General features: G+C 46.5%; 1 protein-coding gene across 1 annotated transcript in view; it reads right to left on the bottom strand.

The window, feature by feature from the left end:
• Positions 1-4,401: 4,401 nt before the first annotated feature.
• The window catches only part of TENM4 (teneurin transmembrane protein 4), a 259,651-nt gene continuing 245,391 nt past the window's right edge, over positions 4,402-18,661 (bottom strand). Inside the window, exons 25-26 of the mRNA XM_064288757.1 lie at positions 12,728-12,870; positions 4,402-10,042 (exon numbers count right to left, since the gene is read on the bottom strand). Of these exons, the coding sequence (XP_064144827.1) occupies positions 9,281-10,042; positions 12,728-12,870 (905 nt within the window). The 3' untranslated portion in view covers positions 4,402-9,280. The remainder of the gene's footprint in view (positions 10,043-12,727; positions 12,871-18,661) is intronic.

An 18,661-nucleotide genomic window follows, 5' to 3' on the forward strand; every position in this document is an offset into this window, starting at 1 on the left:
CAATGCTCTGTGGTCTTTGGCAGCATCAACCTAGTCAGACGGAGGGAGAGAACTAGGGAAACCCTGGAGAAGCTTATTTCACAGAATCACCATGGGGGAGATTTGTCATTCATTCAACAAATGAATGTTTCTGAATGCTTACTGTGCCAGGTGCGAGGTGCCAGGAATACAGCAGTCCTGCCCTCCTTTGCTCAATTCATAAGATTAATGTGTTTTGTTCTCTTGGGGGCATCCCTAGCTAGCCAGTGGTCAATCAGCTTTACCAGATACCAGCTTATTGTTGTTGGGTGTCACTGAGTCTATTCCACCTCATAGTGGCCCCATGTGACAGAGTAGCGCTGCCCTACGGGTTTTTTTTTTTTTTTAGCTGTAATCTTTACAGAAGCAGATCACCAGGTCTTTCTCCGTGGGAGCCACTTGATGGGTTCAAACCACCAACCTTTCAGTTAGCAGCCAAACAGTTAACTGTTTGCACCACCAGGGCTCCTAAGATGCCTGCAAAAAAAAAAAAAGATGCCTGCTAGGAGGCAGGAAATGAGAGCACAGTGGATGCTGTCAGCTCACTGATCCCTCGACTCCCTTTACTGTGTTTGCACACACCATAGCCTTGTGTGTTCATCCTCGACAGCAGCACCAGTGACTCTTGGTAGGCAGGCCGTCCTCAGGCTGCCGGATCGTTTTGCCTGAGCACACAGAGAGCCAGAGTGCCTGGGAAATGACGTCCTCAGGGCAGCCCTTAGCCAATGACTGACAGGTGTGGAGGTGTAAATATTTCAGCTCTGTCCTGGGGGGACAACTCTCAGGTGTGACTTAGATTGTTTCCATAACTCCCCTGCAGGACTCAGTCAGAGGTCTTCTCCTGAGACTTTGCTTGATCTCACACCTCTTTTTTTTTCCCTTGTCTTCAGTACTCGAGGGCACTGGGTTTGGTTTGGTTTTGGTTTCCTCATTTGTCTACTTTTTTTTCCTAGAACCACTTCTGTACAAATTGTTTTCAGACAAATCCTTGTCTTAGGGTCTATGGGGAACCTCCCCCCCAGCCACCCCCCACCAGAAGACAGAAAGAGGAGAAAAAAGGAGGTAGCAGTTGTTCCTAGGCTCCATGTTGCTACAAACACTGATGTGCTGTGTCAGAGGTAAGTCATTATGAATAATAATTAAAGCACTAACTTTGCAAATTAATTACTTTTGTTATAAATTAGAGTGCATTCAAAGGTATCCCCTCTAACGCTGTCACTTTCCCTCACTTGCATTCTGGTATGTTTTATGAGTGAAATAGAAAGAGGAAGCATTCCTGATTGCTGGGATGTGTATACAACCTACACCTGTATTATACCAACTCTAGGTACACGCATGGGAGTAGGTCCAGCATGTAAACATCACCCATTGTGTGTTTTGCTATGTGAAGAAAGTTGAGACATGCTGGATCAAAGCTTTGAGAAATTTAGGCTTCATACCTTTTTGGACTAGGTTCACAGTAGTAGGTCTTAGGGCTTAGAGGGGCCCTGGGTCCATGTGAACAGCATACCTTCCTCCCATCAGGAATGTCTGCCCCTCTCATCTAACCCTTTCTCATCAAGCCTACCTCTTCCAGGAAATTTTCTCAGGTTTCACCCTCCCACCACCCCCTGCCTACTCTGGGCTCTCCTTCCTTGGCTCTAGGGAAAATGTTTTGTTTGTTTGAACACCTTCTTAGCACTTGGGTCACAATCCTCCTCCCACCTCCACATACACCCTCCATGCCCCCCTTTCATCTCCATAGCGGGAGCCTCTGAGTTTCTAGCCCAAATCACAGGCTGATCGGGGATCAGGCAAGGACCATATTAGGCGCCTTAGCCACAGCAGGAGGTGGCAGCTGGGGCTGGTCCTCTGTGGGCAGTGGGTGATTTTAAGTCCTCCAGAGCTTGATTCCTTGCATAATCAAACAAATGCCAATAAAATGTGGACACCAGGGCATCTGCCCATCGCACCTGCCATGTCTGAAGCCTTGACTTGCTTGCCCTTCCGGCCCTTCTGTGTGGACCCAGACTCCTTCTCTTAGAGTCTGGACCTGACTGTTGAACATTGATGGGGTTCTGGTCCAATGGCCCTGACACCCAGAGCCCCTACACCATGGTTTTACACCCTATACACTGTAGTGTCTGGAGTCCTGGCTGCCTTGCCCTGCTTCTGCTTTAAAACTGGCAACTCCGCATCTTCTAGATTGTACTAGAGCTTATGGTACCTCTTGACCGCAGAGACGGGCCTTTGGCCAGCTCTTCCTGCAAAGGCCTACAGGTGTGCAAGTCTGTGGGTACCTCGGGGGCCTGGCGCATGTTCCCATGCAGCTGTCAGTAGTGTATGTGGGGATAAGAAAGGAGGGGAGTGGCAGAGGAGGGCCAGATAAACCTGCTCTACTGGCTGGAAACAGTAAGTTTGGTATGACCAAGGGCACCTCAAATGCTGTGCTAAGTTTATTCTGTACACAGCGTAAAGGATGGTGTAGTGTTGTTGCCGTTAGTTGCCACTGGGTCGATTGCAACTCATGGAGACCCCACTTGTGCAGAGTAGAGCTGCTTTGTAGTTTTCAAGGCTGAGACTTTTTGGAAGCAGATCTCCAGGCCTATCTTCTGAGACACCTCTGGGCGGGTTCAAACAGCCAACCTTTCATAGGATAGTGGAGTGGTCCTAAGTGTGATGAGGCATCAGCATCACCAGGGAGCTGTTCACCTGACTCATAGCAACCCTCTAGGTCAGAGCAGAACTGCCCCATAGGGTTTCCAAGGAGCATCTGGTGGATTCAAACTGTTGATCTTTTGGTTAGCAGGCAATCTCTTAACCACTGTTGTCACCAGAGCTCCAGGGAACTGTTAGAAACATAAATATTGGGACCCCAATCAAACGCACTGACTCAGAAACTCTGGGGGGTGGGAACCAGCAATCTGTGTTTTAATAAGCCTTCTGGGTGATTGTGATACATGCCAAAGTTTGAGAACCACTGGTATAGTGGGAAGAGTATAAAACTTTGGCAGGAAGGCAGAGTGGGAGGCATGAGGAGGAAAATTTGCAGTGGATAAAGGTCTATTGTGTTCTGAGCCATGTGCTGTATTACATATCCTCTCATTTAGGAGGATCTAAGCAATAACCTTTTTTTTAAGCAATAACCAGGAGAGGTATGTATCATTATACCCTCATTATAGATGGAAGACTTGAGGTTTACAAGGGTTAAATGACTCCCCTAAGATCACATAGTAAGTGTTAGAGCCAAGCTCTGCACCTAATTTGGCCTGACTTCAAAAGTGGGTTTTTTCTACCACTGCAGGTGCCTCTTGGGCACCACAGAAGCTGATGGCATGGACAGCAGTGCTCAAACAGCCTGGGGTTGCCTGTGCTCAAGGAAGGGGCCTGAAGCTTGAAGCTCCTTTCCTGAGGGCCTGATGGTGGGCTGGCTGATGGCATGGACAGCAGTGCTCAAACAGCCTGGGGTTGCCTGTGCTCAAGGAAGGGGCCTGAAGCTTAAAGCTCCTTTCCTGAGGGCCTGGTGGTGGTGGGCTGGTACTGAGGCCAGTGGGAGTGAGAAGAGGCCTTCTGCTCTTTTTTCTGTCCTCAAAGGATAGTTATTCACATTTTCATAGGTTTTCCATTCACACCAGAGTGCTGGGCTTAGCAAATGTACTTCTTTAAGCGACCAGCAATCATCCCTGACTTTTAGAGCTGAAAGGCTAAATGTGAGGTTAAGTGTGAAAAGCAAGGGGAAAAATTACATGTATGCTGTAATTACAACTACCTTAGGTTAAGAAAAAAAATACATTAAGAACACACAGAGCGGGGAAAAGCTCAATGCTAAATGGTTGTGTTGCGGTGGTAGTACTATTTATGATTTTCTTTCCTTTTTTCTAAGTGTTGTTAGGTGGTTATACTTCTTGGTATGATGAATATGCATTTATTTCCAAAGCCGCAACCAGTTGTGGTCCACGTGGAACGTAGTGGACACTGGACAACTCGGGTGCCTAGTGGTGGAGCAGAGACTCTCTCTTCAGGGCAGTGCCCAGCCCTTCTGCCCCCTGCAGTCTGTCTCTGAGGTTGGTGAGCATGGCAGTGGGAGGCGGCCTGGGCCGGGGATGCCGCAATAGCTGGTATCTGAGGTGCCAAGACCTTCACCTCATTCAGTTGTGAGGTTAAGCCCCAGGGTCTTCATGGCCCTCTGAAAATCCCTCTCCACCACAGCTGTGACTTGTAGGGTTTAAGAGGGACTTTGACACCAGGACTCAAGTCTTCTTCCAGGTTACCCTGAAAACAGACAGCATCAAGACGTGCAAACTCCAAGGACTAGCTCCCATGTGGGATAAGCAAGAGAAAGCCACTCAGCTTACTTTGCAAACAAAGGCCACCACGCACCTTTAAACACAAAATATTCTTTATTTGTCAACGAAGGCTACACAGGATCACTTCTGGTTTTGTTTTTATGCTTTTTGTCTTTTTTCTAGAAGGTATCTACATCTGCATTTATTTACAGCCTTGTTGGTATTTACACAGTCAAGAATACAGTGTTAGAAACACAAAGTGTTGAGAAAAAAACTTCTCAAAATTAGTTCCAGACTTCAGGAAAACTATTTCCACATGGTAAGGCCAGAGTCTCCAGTGTTGGTCGTCCAGAGGCAGCTTGGTACAGAGTCCTTTTACCAAAGCTGCGGGTTCGCAAGTCCTCAAGAATAATAGGCAGATTTAGAAAAGTGGGATTCTGGTGTTTGGTGAATCCAGGGCTGCCGGGCACCATCAGAGACCTGTGACTCAGCTTCTGCCAGGAGAGCTGAGCCTGCTGAGGACTAGTTTTCCCTTGGCAGTTTGCCCTCAGAATAAATCACATTTTCTCAGGGACCAGGAGGTCACCTAGTATTATGCCTTTGGCATTCCAGAGGGGGTAAGGAACACGACATCGGCCCTTCCCCGGGCCTCTCCCCACTCTGATCTTCCACATTGATAATGAAACCTAAGAGCTCACCACTGCCTGGGGCAGTCAAGTAAACAAGGCTGGTTTTTGAGAATGTAAAGGTTGGAGAAGAGAAAGTTTCTCTTGATCACCTGAGCAATGAGTCTTTAAAATGGGTTTGCTGTTTTCTGGAAGGTTAAATGAAAGGGCCTTGAACTACAAAGTTCTCTTTTGAAATCCCCTCCCCTCCAATAAAATATGGACAAGTATATAAACCTAGCTGGGAACTATAAGACTTAAATGGAAGGCTTTCAGTCCTAACGAGGACAGCAAGGAAAAGGAGACTGGGTACTTTCTGGAATCCTTCTGGCAGGCGAGTCCCGAATGCAGGACCAGAAACCACCTCTTGGGATTAGTGGCTGCTGTGAGGAATGGAAAGTAGACGTGACTGTGAGCACAGGGTGATCAAACACGCAAATCCCCAGACCCTGCTGAGGCCTGGCAAGCTCAGTCCTCCTGGGTGCAAGGCTCAGTATCACTGCCCTCACCATGCTGTCACCCCAGCTACAATGCTGCGGACTGTAAGATCATATTCTAAGATTTCACATTAAAAGTCCTGTCTTCGCATCATGGAAATCCCTGCCATCGATAAAGGTGACACTTCAAAGTCACAACCAAAAACCTTTATTCTTTTTTTAAAACTATTCTGATTCCTTGTTATGTGTCTTTAAAAAATACTGCCCGGTTTTACTTACCTCCCTTGCCTCACAGTTACCTTCTGATCCCAGCCCCACCGTGCCCTGATTATTTAAAAGCACCCCTGCTGGCCATTCTCAACTGCTAGTCAGCTTCTTAGGGATTGTTTCAAGTCCTCCATCCCTAAGTGGGGTAGTGGTTAAGCACTAACCAAAAGGTCAGCAGTTCAAATCCACCAGGCACTCCTTAGAAACCCTATGGGGTAGCTCTACTCTGTCCTATAGGGTCACTATGAGTCGGAATCCACTACTCTGTCCTATAGCTCTACTCTGTCCTATAGGGTCGCTATGAGTCGGAATCCACTTGATGGTAACGGGCATTCCTAAGTAGAAATCAGGCACTGGTCTGGCTTTTGGGTTCTCAGCCAACAATTCTGAGACATAAATTGACAGGGCTGACAATTGTTACACTTCCTCCCTCCAATGGTGTGTTTCTGGAGTATGGATAAAAAAACAAAGTTGGGGAATTGCTCATGTCCTAAAAGTGATAGCAGAGCGGCTGAGGATGAGGGGCTGATTGGCAGTTGTGGAGGGTAGGGGAGAAGGCAGGAACCATTCTAATACCACCTTCTTCTAGTACCAGAAGCCAGCATTCTGTAGTACCTCATGAACTTGGGCCAGTGAGGGAGTGCTGGTAGCTCCAATGCAGGGACAGATTTTGGGTGGTTAGTGCCAAAGGGGCAGGTGCCATCAAGAATGAGCTTTGATGCCTGGAGGCTACTAAATAGGCACAGGGAACTCTGCTCATGCCTCTAGACTTACCCTTGCTGCGGGGTTGGGGCTGCAGTCTCATCAGGAGGACAGACTGAGAAGGGAGATACTGAGTGACCAGCCAGCCTGAGTGGAAATCAAAAGATCCAAGGCCAGAGCACGATCCCCAATAGTAACAACACCAGCGTGAATCAGAGGTGCATAATGCTGCCCATTCTATACCCCACAGCCTTTCTCTACCGCCAAATTTCAGGGATGCTTTAACTTCTTTCCCCAGAAGCTCGACCTCCTTTGTGGTATGCAGCGCAGGAAAAGGAAGACCATTCATTTAAAGAAAAGGAACGCCCAATACTTCTCTGTGTTTTTGATCCTTAAAAGTCCACACTATTACTCTGGATGGGGGAAGGAGATGGAGGAGGGACGCGGCACAGGAAAGTATAGGGATGGTTCCCTTGGCCCTCATGCCGTCTCTGACTTCTGACCTTCAAGTCGACGTCCCAGCAAGTCTTGACTGATGTCCTGCAGCCAGGTGGAACCGATCAACCAGGGCAATGGGCAGCAGAGCTCTGCACAGAGCCCCTGATGTCAAGAGTACCTATATAGAGGCATAAGTCTCTTCTGGATTAAAAAAAAAAAAAAAAAAAAAATTCATGTCCTTCAGGCCCAACTTTTCCCTATCCTATCCAAGAATGATGTGCCAGATTGTGGCCCCCCTCACGAGCTCGTGTGGTGCATGGTAGGCCCAAAGAGCTTGGTATCGACTCCGTAGAGCTCTGGGTCTGGAGGCAGAGGGCAATCAGTGAACAGGCCAAGGCACACTATTGCTGCAGAGTGGCTTTTTTGGAAACAGGAAGAGCATTTAGCAAAACACATCCTCTAATCCCAAGGAGATGATATTATGTGAAACCTCCTCTCCGCGAGAAGCTTTGGACGCCTCTCTTTGCCAGGCAGAACCTAGACTACACATTGTTCTGATTCTCATGCAGTAAGAGACCTTCTTGGTTTCATTAACTTGTGTAATATTCTGAAGACTCTGTGAGTAAGGCTATAAAGGTGCCATGAGCTTATCAGTCCAACAAGGTTTCCATGGGGAAAAGCTCAGACTCAGAATTCATTTTCCACACTTAATGTAAATGTAACCCATAAAAGTCCCATTTTCTAAGAAGCCCAGCTCAAAAGGAAGCATTTGGCTTCCCCTCCTGTCTCCCAGAGCCTCCTGCGAGTGATAATGACAATGATAATTAGGCAGATGAACCAGGAATGGAATCCTTGAGCAAGGAGCTCCTAGCTCGTGCTCCTACTCTCCCCTCTCCTCGGTGCTTCCCTTTGCCTGTTGGCTGCTGTCTCTCCCTTGGTGTGCCTTCCAGATGTGGGCTGTGCCCACTCCTGAGAGTGCTCAAGTCTCTTCCTGATAACCTCAGGCATGGGTCTTCACAGGAACAACTCTAGCTTGGCAGCCCGGGTCCATGGGCACCAGCCTTAGGAACTGCCACTCACCTTGGTGGGACCGTGCGATACTGATAGGCCGCCCCAAATTAGCTCTTTCCTCCTTTCTCCTTATCTTGCTTTAAAACCCTGGTTGGGCTTCTCTAGAGAGGAAGCTGTTTTAGAAGAATTTCACAGAAAGAGTTTCCTGAAAGCTTATCCTGCTGCATCCCAGCCCTGCAATTAGTCCGTGTGGGGGAGGCAGAAGAGAATTCAGGAGCTGGTCAGAATGATGCTTGGCTCATGCTTTTCTCTTTTTGGTTGCCTTTTTGTTAAGCATCTTTCCAGAATTAAAGACCACCAAGCACCTCTCTCCACACTTCTACTTCTCAGTGGTGGCAGCTGAGCAGTGGAGGGAAGATACCCAAGGTCATGAGGAGAAGCTTCACCTAGGAAGGTAGGCTAGTACCCTTGCCACCATTGCCACCCCTTGGCTGTGGGTGGCCTTTCCTTCCCTGGACGTGGTGCCCACATTGAGGGCCTGCTGTGCAGTGCTGGTTTTCACATCTGACTTTGGGAGATAGGAGAAGATGAGTGAGGAACATCATGGGAAGGGTCAACAGACATCCTGGGTGCCTTTGCCTCCTGGGGAGAAGGGGGCTCTTAGCACCAGGATGTTTTGTCACCAGACTGGGGGAAAGGACCCGGGAGACACTGTCTCCATCCCAGCATGGGGGTGACACTGACAACTACATGGGATTTGCAAAAAGGATAGGGGGTTTTATTTAGCATCAAAATATAAAGCTGGGACAGGAGTTTGAGGCAGCCTGAAAAAGGTGCTGAATAACATCATGAAATTCCCCAGAGCAAGACGGAGCCATCTGTGGTTCTCTGGAGGCACAGAACACAATGAATAAAAAGCCACAACTCGTCTGTGGGCGTCTAGCCAAGGAGCATCAAATCCTACAGACCGTCCTCCCAGCCCCCTCGGAAGGGGTTTTGTACTGGCCTGTTACTCTCTGCACCCATCACTCCTGCCCATCCCCCACTGAAGAAGAAAGGGTTGCACATGAGACAAGTTAGCACAGACACTTGTGTCTCACATCACACGGAGTACCTAGGGACAGACAATGACACATTCCAGGAGATGTGTCTCAGAGAGGAGAAACGTATCCCAAACAACAAGGAAAATCCTCAAGGTAAAAGGGAACAAAAGACAATAAAGTTTTCATTGTGATCACGCCACAGGAAAAAAATACCTTCTGTTCTTTGCAAAAAATGTGTGAAGGCCAAATTTGTGTTTTTCTTTTCTTAAAAAAAAAGGATGTTGCATGAGTTACAATGCAACCAGTATCTTTTTTTGTTTGTTTTCTGCACTTGTTAAAAAAAGGATTTTTTTTTTTAAGTACAACACAGTCAGGTATGCCGCCACGAAAGTGTAGCTGTCTTTGGCAAGAAGTCCAGGCCTCGGCCCTCTCTGTCACCTCCGGCCCATCTCACTCTGTCTCATGAAATGGATGTTGTTGGCGCTGTCTGACAGTTCTGGGTACTGCTCGACAGAGATCACGAAGAAGCCATCATAGCCTTGCACCCGCCCTGTGTTCAGCACCTGCTGTTTCTCCCCCTCTGTCCAGGCTCGCAGGCCCTCCTCTCCTTCCTGCAGTCTCTGCTGTTCTCGTGCCCAAGCCTGGCGCACGGCTCTCTGCCGGGCCAGTTCCAGCACCCGTGCCTTCTCCTCATCCAATGTCGTCCCGTAGCGGGTGTTCAAGCACAGTGCCCCATACTGGAGCTGGATGTCTGTGTAGCGTCTAGTCCTGCCATTGAGCACCGTGTTAATCTGGGACACGGTGACATTGACCCCATTCTCCAGGGTTCGCCGCCCGCCGCTGAGGCCCAGTATCGCCAGGTCCCCTTCTGAAGGCCCCGGTTTCACGAAGTAGTGGGTGTCCACCCCGTCAATAGTGAAGTGCAGGTTCTCTAGGTAATGGGCATTGTTCAAGATGGCAGCAACCCTCCGCCCATCCTCGTTGGCCACACTGATGATGTCTGTGGTCACTCGGCCATCCTTCAAGGCAAACTTGACCCCCTTGCCAAAGACTGAGCCACTGGATGCAAACTTCTTTGTTGTCTCTGGGGCCTGCTGGCAGCTGGTGATAGTGGAACCATAGAGCTGATCAAAGCGTTCTAGGGTGACAAAGGCCTTGAGCTGCTTCTGCACTTCACACTGTACCCCCAGGATAGACTGATGGGGGGAGGAGAGCGAGAGAGAAAGTAAGACAAACAAAAATCAAGAGTCTGGAAAATAAGTTTAAATAACTAAACCAAATCGACATTTATTAACCTGTAGCATCTAGCTCTACTGCTGACCATCAGAACATACAGCCATCCTTCCTATATCCATTTACCCACCCTCTATTCAGAAACTGTTCAAGGAGCGCCTTCTCTGTGCCAGGGTCTGTTCTGAGCACTGGAAATACAAAAATGAATCAGACATTGTTCCTGACCTTGAGGAACTCAGTCTAGCGGGGGAAAGTCAGATATGACAAGAATTACACCAAATGTGATAACTGGTGGTCTAAGAAAAAAAAAAATCCATAGCTAACATTTGTTGATCTTTGAGCTAAACCATTAACATTCATTATCTTCTTTGCTCTTCACAGTTACCTTTATATAGTTGGTACTGTGATTATTCTAATTTTACATCTAAGGAAACTAAGGCGCATAGAGGCTATACCTGCCCACGGTCAAATAGCTACTAAGTATTCAAGTCAACATTCGAACGCAGGTCTGTCTGACCCAGAGGGTCGGCTTCAAGGGCTGCTGGAGCAGAGAGGCGCAAACGAGGTTCAGAAGACTCTCAGCCTGATGGTGGAGCAAAGAGATGGAGACAGTGGGGTTCAGGGACAGGCTCATGCTAGAGCTGGGACTTGGAGGATAAGGGGGTGATATTAGATGGAGGAATGGCAAGAAAGGCATTTTTGGCAAGAAGGCACAGTAAGATGAAAAGCAATGACTTACATAAAGCCCTCACGCCCTGCTTTACTGCTCTCCATTGTGTTTATAAGTGATTCTCAAGGAGGGTCTCTGCCCCCACAGTGCTCCCTTGAGACTACTCAGGCATCCTTGCCCTTGTTTGCTCTAGGGGACAAATTGGACCCTACCAGCTTGGAGTACCATCTGCATGTCTCTCCTGATTGGGGAGCTTGGGGAAGCCATGTTCAGGAAGGCTCCAGGGCCTTACCAGCAACTCAGAGAAATGGCTTTAGAAACAGGCCCATCAGCTTCTCACTGAAATTAAGTCCTCTTTATAATTAATAGAACCCTGTCTGTGAACAATTATTTCCTAGAGTTTTGTGAAAGCTGGAGTGCTCAACAACAAAGATCTCCGATGCTTGCCAAGGGCAGAAATCAATAATTCATTGACAGGCAAGGCTGGCAGACAGGCAGTCAGAGGCTGGGTGGGGCTCTATGGCGTGGAGAAGGGAACCTGGGAACCTGGTGGGGAGGAAGAACAAAGCCTGCTGGAATTGGCCCTGGGGACGGCAAATGCTGTGGGCAGCTGGGGCAGAGCCTGGGGGGATAGTGGGAATTGAAGTGGCAGAGGGGGAGGGCTAGGGCAGCAGAGAGCGGCAGGAAGAGGCTGCGGTTTGCAGCCAGACAGACTTAGGTTCGCATCGTCTTCTGTCACTTTGTAGCCAAGTGACCTTGACCAAGGTCTCTGAGCCCTGGTCTCATCTGTAAAACGGGAAAAATACCTTTCACAGGAGTACTTATTTACTTCTTCCAACCGTTTATTTGTTTAACAAAAGTTTTCTGTGCACCTACTGTGTGCTAGGCTATATTCTGAGCACAAAATAAATACCCAGCACTTGTCCAGTTGGAGCTCATAGTCTAGTGGAGATACAGGAAAGGAAGCAGGAATTAAATTCTAGGGTGATACATGCTTTGCAGGAAGAAAATATAGGGTGCCAGCAGAGCACAGAGGTGCAGAGCCATATCTGTCAGAGTCCAGGGGAAGGAGTGAGCTAAGCTGAGGTCTAAAGGAATCAGGGTGATTAGAGGACTAAGTAAGAAATAGGCACGGGAAGTTCCCAGAGCACCAGCAATATGCCCCATCCCAATCCCAACAACCCTGCTTTTCTCCTTGGTATGTTGTCGCCCTGGCCTGGGATCTCCTCGAGGGCCTTGCCTCTGCCTGATTCACTCCTGCATTTACTGGGTGCAGTACAGGGCCTGGTACAGAGCTGGGCCTGATACAGAATTCATGAGTGCACGAGGGAATAAATGGACAAGTGAATATATGAAGTGATCAGATGGCTTAAGACTGTTTTTAAGGACCTCTCCAGCTATTCGGTTCTATGAGTCTTTCGAATCAGCCCATAAAAGGAATAGAAAAGAAAGTAATGTTTATTGAGCTCCTACATTGTGCCAGACACCATATGGACTCAGCAAGATGATATCGAACAGAAAGATCAGGGTTTGAATTTCAGCTCTACCCCTTCTTTGCTGTGTGGCATTGGGGCATCCTCAGGACTTAAATCTATAAAATGAGACCAATAATACCATGGGCTATTTGTGAGGTAACTTCTGTGAGATACCTCATGCAAGGCCAAGTACACTGAAGGTGCTCAGAAAATGTCACATTGTATTTAGAACACACCTTCTTACTTTGGACTTTTGTTCTGGGTGATGACAAAGGCTCATTATTTTTGTGGAACTCCAAACCCAGTGTAACATACAGAAATCTTTAATGTAGCTTGTGGGGGTTTGCGTGCTGTTCACAGCTGGGTCCCCAGTGGCTGGTACACTGGTAGGGTTACTAAGCATTTGTTGAGAGTTCTCTGGCCCAAACTTTCCTGAAAAGTGGGTGGGACCCACTCCTGGAATGTCTGAACGGACTGAGGGGGCAGCCAAGTGTGGGAATTACCTTGCTATTGTCCCACTCCTGAGTTTTCATCTGTGTGTGCATGAGCTCATAGGATGGTTCCATGGCATCCATGTCCGGCTTAGGGTAGCCAGGGATGACATTGTGGAGCTGAAATCCAAAGGTGAGCAGCCAGCTGTTGACATCTGGGCAGGAGAGAAGCAGAAATATCCCCATGGGGTAAGTGGACCTCAGATGTAACTGATCCCAATAAAGCAGCCTAGAGTTAAGCTGCAGGTAGGGGTGAGAACATGGGGCACTGTTACTGGCAGTATCAACTGGTACAACCACTTGTAAAACTGTCTGATGATTTATTAAAGCTGAACATACTCCTGGGACCCCTGTGATCCTCCTTCTAGAAAAATGAAGTTTAAGTAGAGCCTGAGTTTCCAGACTTGCCTTTCTATTGTCACTCTCCCTTGGACCTCCAGCTTCATACCCAGGGGCAGCTGTGGATGGATGAAGATTTCCCCACCAAACCCAACAACAACAGGAAACACTTGCAGAGAGAAAGAACGGGCAGACCCAAGGGGAAAGTTTCAATGACTGACTTTCAAAGAAAATATTCATTTAAGAAACAAAACTCCCTCCCCCCGCCCCCAGAATCTGGAGACCCCAGGACTAAAGTGCCACTGGGCATAGAGATGGCCTGAACCTGAGGTCAAAGATTTTTCCCCTGCTCTTGCCTTTTATTTACTTCGACAGTTCAAGCAAGACACATAACCTCTCTGTGCCTTCATTTTCCAGTCTGCATATTGGCTGTGAGGAGCTAGCCCCATAGGCATGGAATTTATTGATTTTGTAACATCTTTTTTGGGGTGGGGATTAATAATTCTTACAAAATATTAGGTATAAGAATAGGTAGGATTTTGCCATTTGAAGGAGCAGCATTTGGCTCACTGAAGAATGGAATCAGGAAGCCAAGACACAAGGTGAAGAATGGTTGAGGCTGTGCCACCGGTTACCTGGCCAACTATTGCTGAGTGCCTTTTACATCCCAGTGCTATATCAGCTTGGGAAGTAAAAACTGACTGACACACAGATCCGCACCCTGAATACTCAAGACCCTGAAGGGGTGACAGGGGCATGAATAATTCTGATCCAAGAAAGAAGCTCAGAGGAGGGTGAAGTCTTTCAGTTGGAAAGGCTGAGGAGTCTTGATGAAGATTAACTGCCACCACCACCACCCCCCACTGAGCTCATCCTAGTAATGGAAGCAACCTCTGGGGTCAACAGCTGTGTCCCCCCTCTCCACTGTATCCCATGTTGGCCTCACATTCAAGAACCTCGTGTTTGCATTCTAGTCTTTGTTTTGTTTTTGGGATGTCCCAGGGCCTCTCTCCTGGGTATGAAACCTAGAGGCCCTGGTGTAGAGTGGTGGTAGAAAGTGAAGCTTGGAAACCCAGGTTTACATCTGGCTTCAGCCATACTAGGTGAGATCATATAAGGGGAAGAACATGGCAGCTGAGGAAAGAAAACGAGGTCCAAGTTCTGGCTCCCCAACTTAGTAACTGTGTGAACTTGGACCATTTACTTAACCTCTCTGACGACAGACATGTCTATTTTACCACATCATGGAGAACACTAATAGTAGCTCTATAATTTACTGGATGCTTATAGTACAGCAGGAACTGTTCTAAGTCTGTTACATAAAGTATTGGATTTAACGTATTTTAAAATGTCTAGCTCAGTTCTTGGCTCACAGAAGGTCTTCTATATTTCCCCCAACCCATGTCCCTGGACCTCCCTTTTCTCAATTGTAACATGAGGGGCTTGGACCAGCTTTTCTTCAGTCTCTTTCCTCAGTGAATTTCTAAGACTATCTGAGTCTCTGAATCTTCGCAGGTGGTTGTTTGGGAAATTGAAACAGAACTCACTGCCATGGAGTCGATTTCGATTCATAGCGACCCTGTAGGAATAGAACTGCCCATAGTGTTTCCAAGGCTCTGATCTTTATGGAAGCTGACTGCCACACTTTCTCCTGCGGAGAGACTGGTGGGTTTGAACTACCAACCTTTTGGTTAGCAGCTAAGTGCTTAATCACTGTGTAACCAGGGCTCCTAAATGAAAATAACAGAGAAAAGAAAAAAAACCTACAAAGCATTTTTGCCTGAGGTTGAGAACTTGCATCTGAATTTGTAGTTGCAAAGGAAAGCTTCCATCAGCAACACTGCGAATTCTCAGGAAATTATGGGGCTGAAAAGAGGGCTGGGCCTTAATTACAAGCGATAGAAGGTAGGAAACTTTCCTATTATGCCTTTAGGAAAAATGCTGAAAATCTATTATTCATTAGTTTTCTATGCTGCTTTTCTGAAGAGTTTGGAAATTTTCCTTTTCCTTTTTATGGCATCCAAAAAACAAAACCAAACTAGTAGTCACCGAATTAATTCTGACTCATGGTGACATCACGTGTGTCAGGGTAGAACTGTGCTCCACAGGGTTTTCATGGCTGTGACATTTTGGAACCAGATTGCTGGGCCTTTCTTCTAAGAAGCCTCTGGGTGGGTTTGAAGTGCCAACCTTTCGGTTAGTACCCAAGTGCTTAACTGTTCGTGTCATCCAGGGATCCCTCTTATGACATCAGAGGTAGATGTTTCCCTCAAATTAAAACAAAACAAAACATAACTCCTCTTTAGCTATTCATCCCAGACCTCAGTGTTGCTGCCTGGAACAGTGATGAAACTCAACCAATAATAATCCTTTTCATGTGTGCACAGCTTTGTACTTTACAAAGTGTATTCAAATTCAAGAGTGAGGATTTTGGAGTCAGACAGAACAGGGTTCTAGTCCCAGCCCTGAAACTTCCTAGCGGGCAAGTTACTTTACCTTTCTAAACCCCTTTCCTCCTCTTTAAGTGGAGTCAGTAATTCTCATATCAAGGGCTTCAAGTGAAGATTAAGTGGAATAATGAACCTGATTTATCTGTAGTGGGTGCTTTTTGGTTGGCTTCCCAGCATCCCACTCTCCCTTCCCATTCTTCCTATTTGGGGTGTACATGTGGTTTTCAGGAAGCTGACTTCCCCCTTGGGGTTTAGAAATGGATCATGTGACCTAAGTGAAGCCAATCAGAGCATTCTGTCTCCCCAGCCACAGTGATTAGTAGTGCAGGAGTTGTTGCGTGACTTAAGCCTACCAACTGGAGTATACCTCAGGAACGTGGATAGAAATCTTGGGGAAAAAAAAGGGATATGTATTTTTGGTTGTTGTTGCTGGCTGTGAATAAGGATGCATGTAGCCCAGGTGGAAGCTAAAAGATAAGACTTAGTGAGATTCAGTAGTATTTTGGTTTCTAATTACTACAGAGATACTAATCTTTTACAACCTGCTCAAAAGTTGACTGTTTATATGAAATCTCTTGCACACCAAGGTTTTTCAGACTGTAGGATTTGACCCGATATCTGATAAAATCAATTCTGGGGGTTGTAACCAGGATTTTTATTGAAATGGAATAGATTAGAGAATATAAGAGTTTATCATACTTAAGTACTATTTTGAAAAACTTTCAGTGTTTTACTGCAATATAAAATTATTGTCTTATGATAGGCTGTAACCAAAGAAATTAAAACACTGTCTTGCACCATGAGCTCTGTGAAAGTGGCCACTCTGCCCAACCCAGCTCCAGATCCTTAGCACAGAGTGGGTATCAGCGATATTTGCCAGATTTAACTGAGTTGGAAAATAGAAACAAAACAGAAAATGTCATATACCCCTTCAATGGTTGCTTTGCTAACAACTGGATTTGGAGACTAGTATGAGTATAGTAAAAAGTGTTCTGGAGTCAGAGAGCCTTGGGTTAGAGTCCCAGCTCCATGGACTAAAACTGTGAGACTCTAGGAAAATTATCATTCAGAGCCTCAATTTTGTCATCTGTAGAATGGGGATGATGACAGTAACCTCACAGGGTTTTGATGAGAAGCTTAAAGGAGATCATATCTGCCAAGTGCCTAGCACATTGCCAGAACAGACTAGTTCTGAGCAGAGGATGTTAGTGCCATTCTGGAAGGATGCCATATGTACATGGTGGTATACAGAGGAAATGGTGGGAAGGAGTACTCATTTCTTTGGCAAGCTGTAACAACTTTTTTTTTGGTAGAAAAGTACATTTTGATAGAAAAGTACATTTTCCACTGCACTTTTTTTTTTTTTTTCCCAGCTACAGTAGCCTGCCAAGACATCTCACAGGAAACTCAATGGAGGGTAGGGAGAGGGTGTGATTAATCCAGACAGATGTAATGGAAATGTCATCTCTATCCGTCAAGTTTCTTTAGAGCTAGCAGCCAAGTTGAGCATGGTGAATGCTGTGAAGGACTGCTGGGATATTCATGTTTATCAATAGGCCCTAAGTATGTTTTTATCACACCTGCCCACCACCTTGTTCTCCCTTCTGCTGCACTCTTGGGACTCCAGCTCTCAACAAGCCTGTCTGGAATTCTTCCCTGAAAGAAGAATCCTCCTATGGCTGGTCAGCAGCAACAGGGTCCAACTGGTGCCATCAAGTTTGGGGGCTGAGAAGCCATGTCCCTAAGGGGCACTCATGTGAGTTACCCTTTCAACGCTTTTATACGTACTGTCCCCTCTCCCTGGAATGCCTTCCTCCACATTATCTTGTGAACACCCACTCATAAGCCTGCCTCACTTGTCAGCTGCTCTGTGAAGCCTTCCCAGAAATCTCTGGGTAGAGCCAGTTGTTCCTCCTCTGTGTGTCGATGGCCATTTGTGCTAACCGCCATCACGGTCTACATCACACTGGACAGTGTCTGTCTCTCCTCTTACATTGTGAATCCTTGGAGGGTGGGGGTCATCTTTCTATTCTCATTGCCTAAAACAGTGCTTAGCACAGAGGAGACACTTGTTGAATGAATGAATAAAACTGCCATAAAAGAGGGCCAAGAAGATTGTGTCACAAGACAAAAGAGGTGGAGACTCCAGGTTTGAAAGCTGGGATAGTCCAATTATTGTCCATCACGAACTCTCATATATAAAAAGTGCTGGCTTATCCAGATCTGAATCCTTAGGGCTGCTGTGACTCTTGAGGTCTTATGGCTAACTTGGGTGTGGCTGCTGGCTGAAAGGACTGTGGTTGTCAGGGACATCTCTGGGCTGTGTGACCCATGGGGGACTTTATACCCAAGTTGGTTTCACAGCGTAAGAGCGAAAAGCCCACTTTTTAAGTCAGAGAGTAAAGGGAACCAACATGAGCCAGGCATTGTTCTAGGCACATTGTAAAATTTATCTCATTTCACCTTTGTAAGCACCCTTCAAGGTAGGTATTTTTATGTTTGTTCTATGTATTCTTTGTTTCTTTTCCTGCCCTCTTTGGATTAGTTTTTTTTAGTATACTAGTTTATCTCTACTAGGCTAATTGGAGCCCTGGTGGCTGTGTGGTTAAGAACTCAGGTACTAACCAAAAGGTCAGCAGTTCAGATTCACCAGCCTCTCCTTGGAAACCCGATGGGGCAGTTTTTTTTTTAGTGGCTCTATGAGTTGGAATCGACTCGACAGCGATGAGTTTTATTGGCTAATTAGCTATACCCATTTTATTTTTTAAAGTGGTTGCTCTAGGTTTACCATATGCGTATGTAACTCACCAATTTAGTCAAAGTAGGCCTAACTCCCATTTACAGATTAGGAAACTGGAATTCAAGGCAGTTAATGACTTATAACATCTCATAGCTTAGAAGTTTTGCCCAGTTCGTCTGTCTCCAAAGCCTGTGGATTTTCCATTATATCATCTCAGATCAGAGAACTAATATATATATTTTTAGTTATACTTATCCCAACTCATCAGGGACTCATTGCCAGCCTGATCTCTGGCTCAGAAATTCCCAAAGTGTATTCCAGTGAATGTATCCAGTGAGATATTAGGGTTTCATGGTTTAAAAAAAAAAAAAAAGGAGGGGGGAATTTTATGGTAAAAAAAAACTCAGAAATATTCGG

Source organism: Loxodonta africana, chromosome 7 (assembly GCF_030014295.1).
Source record: "Loxodonta africana isolate mLoxAfr1 chromosome 7, mLoxAfr1.hap2, whole genome shotgun sequence".
Lineage (NCBI taxonomy): Eukaryota > Metazoa > Chordata > Mammalia > Proboscidea > Elephantidae > Loxodonta > Loxodonta africana.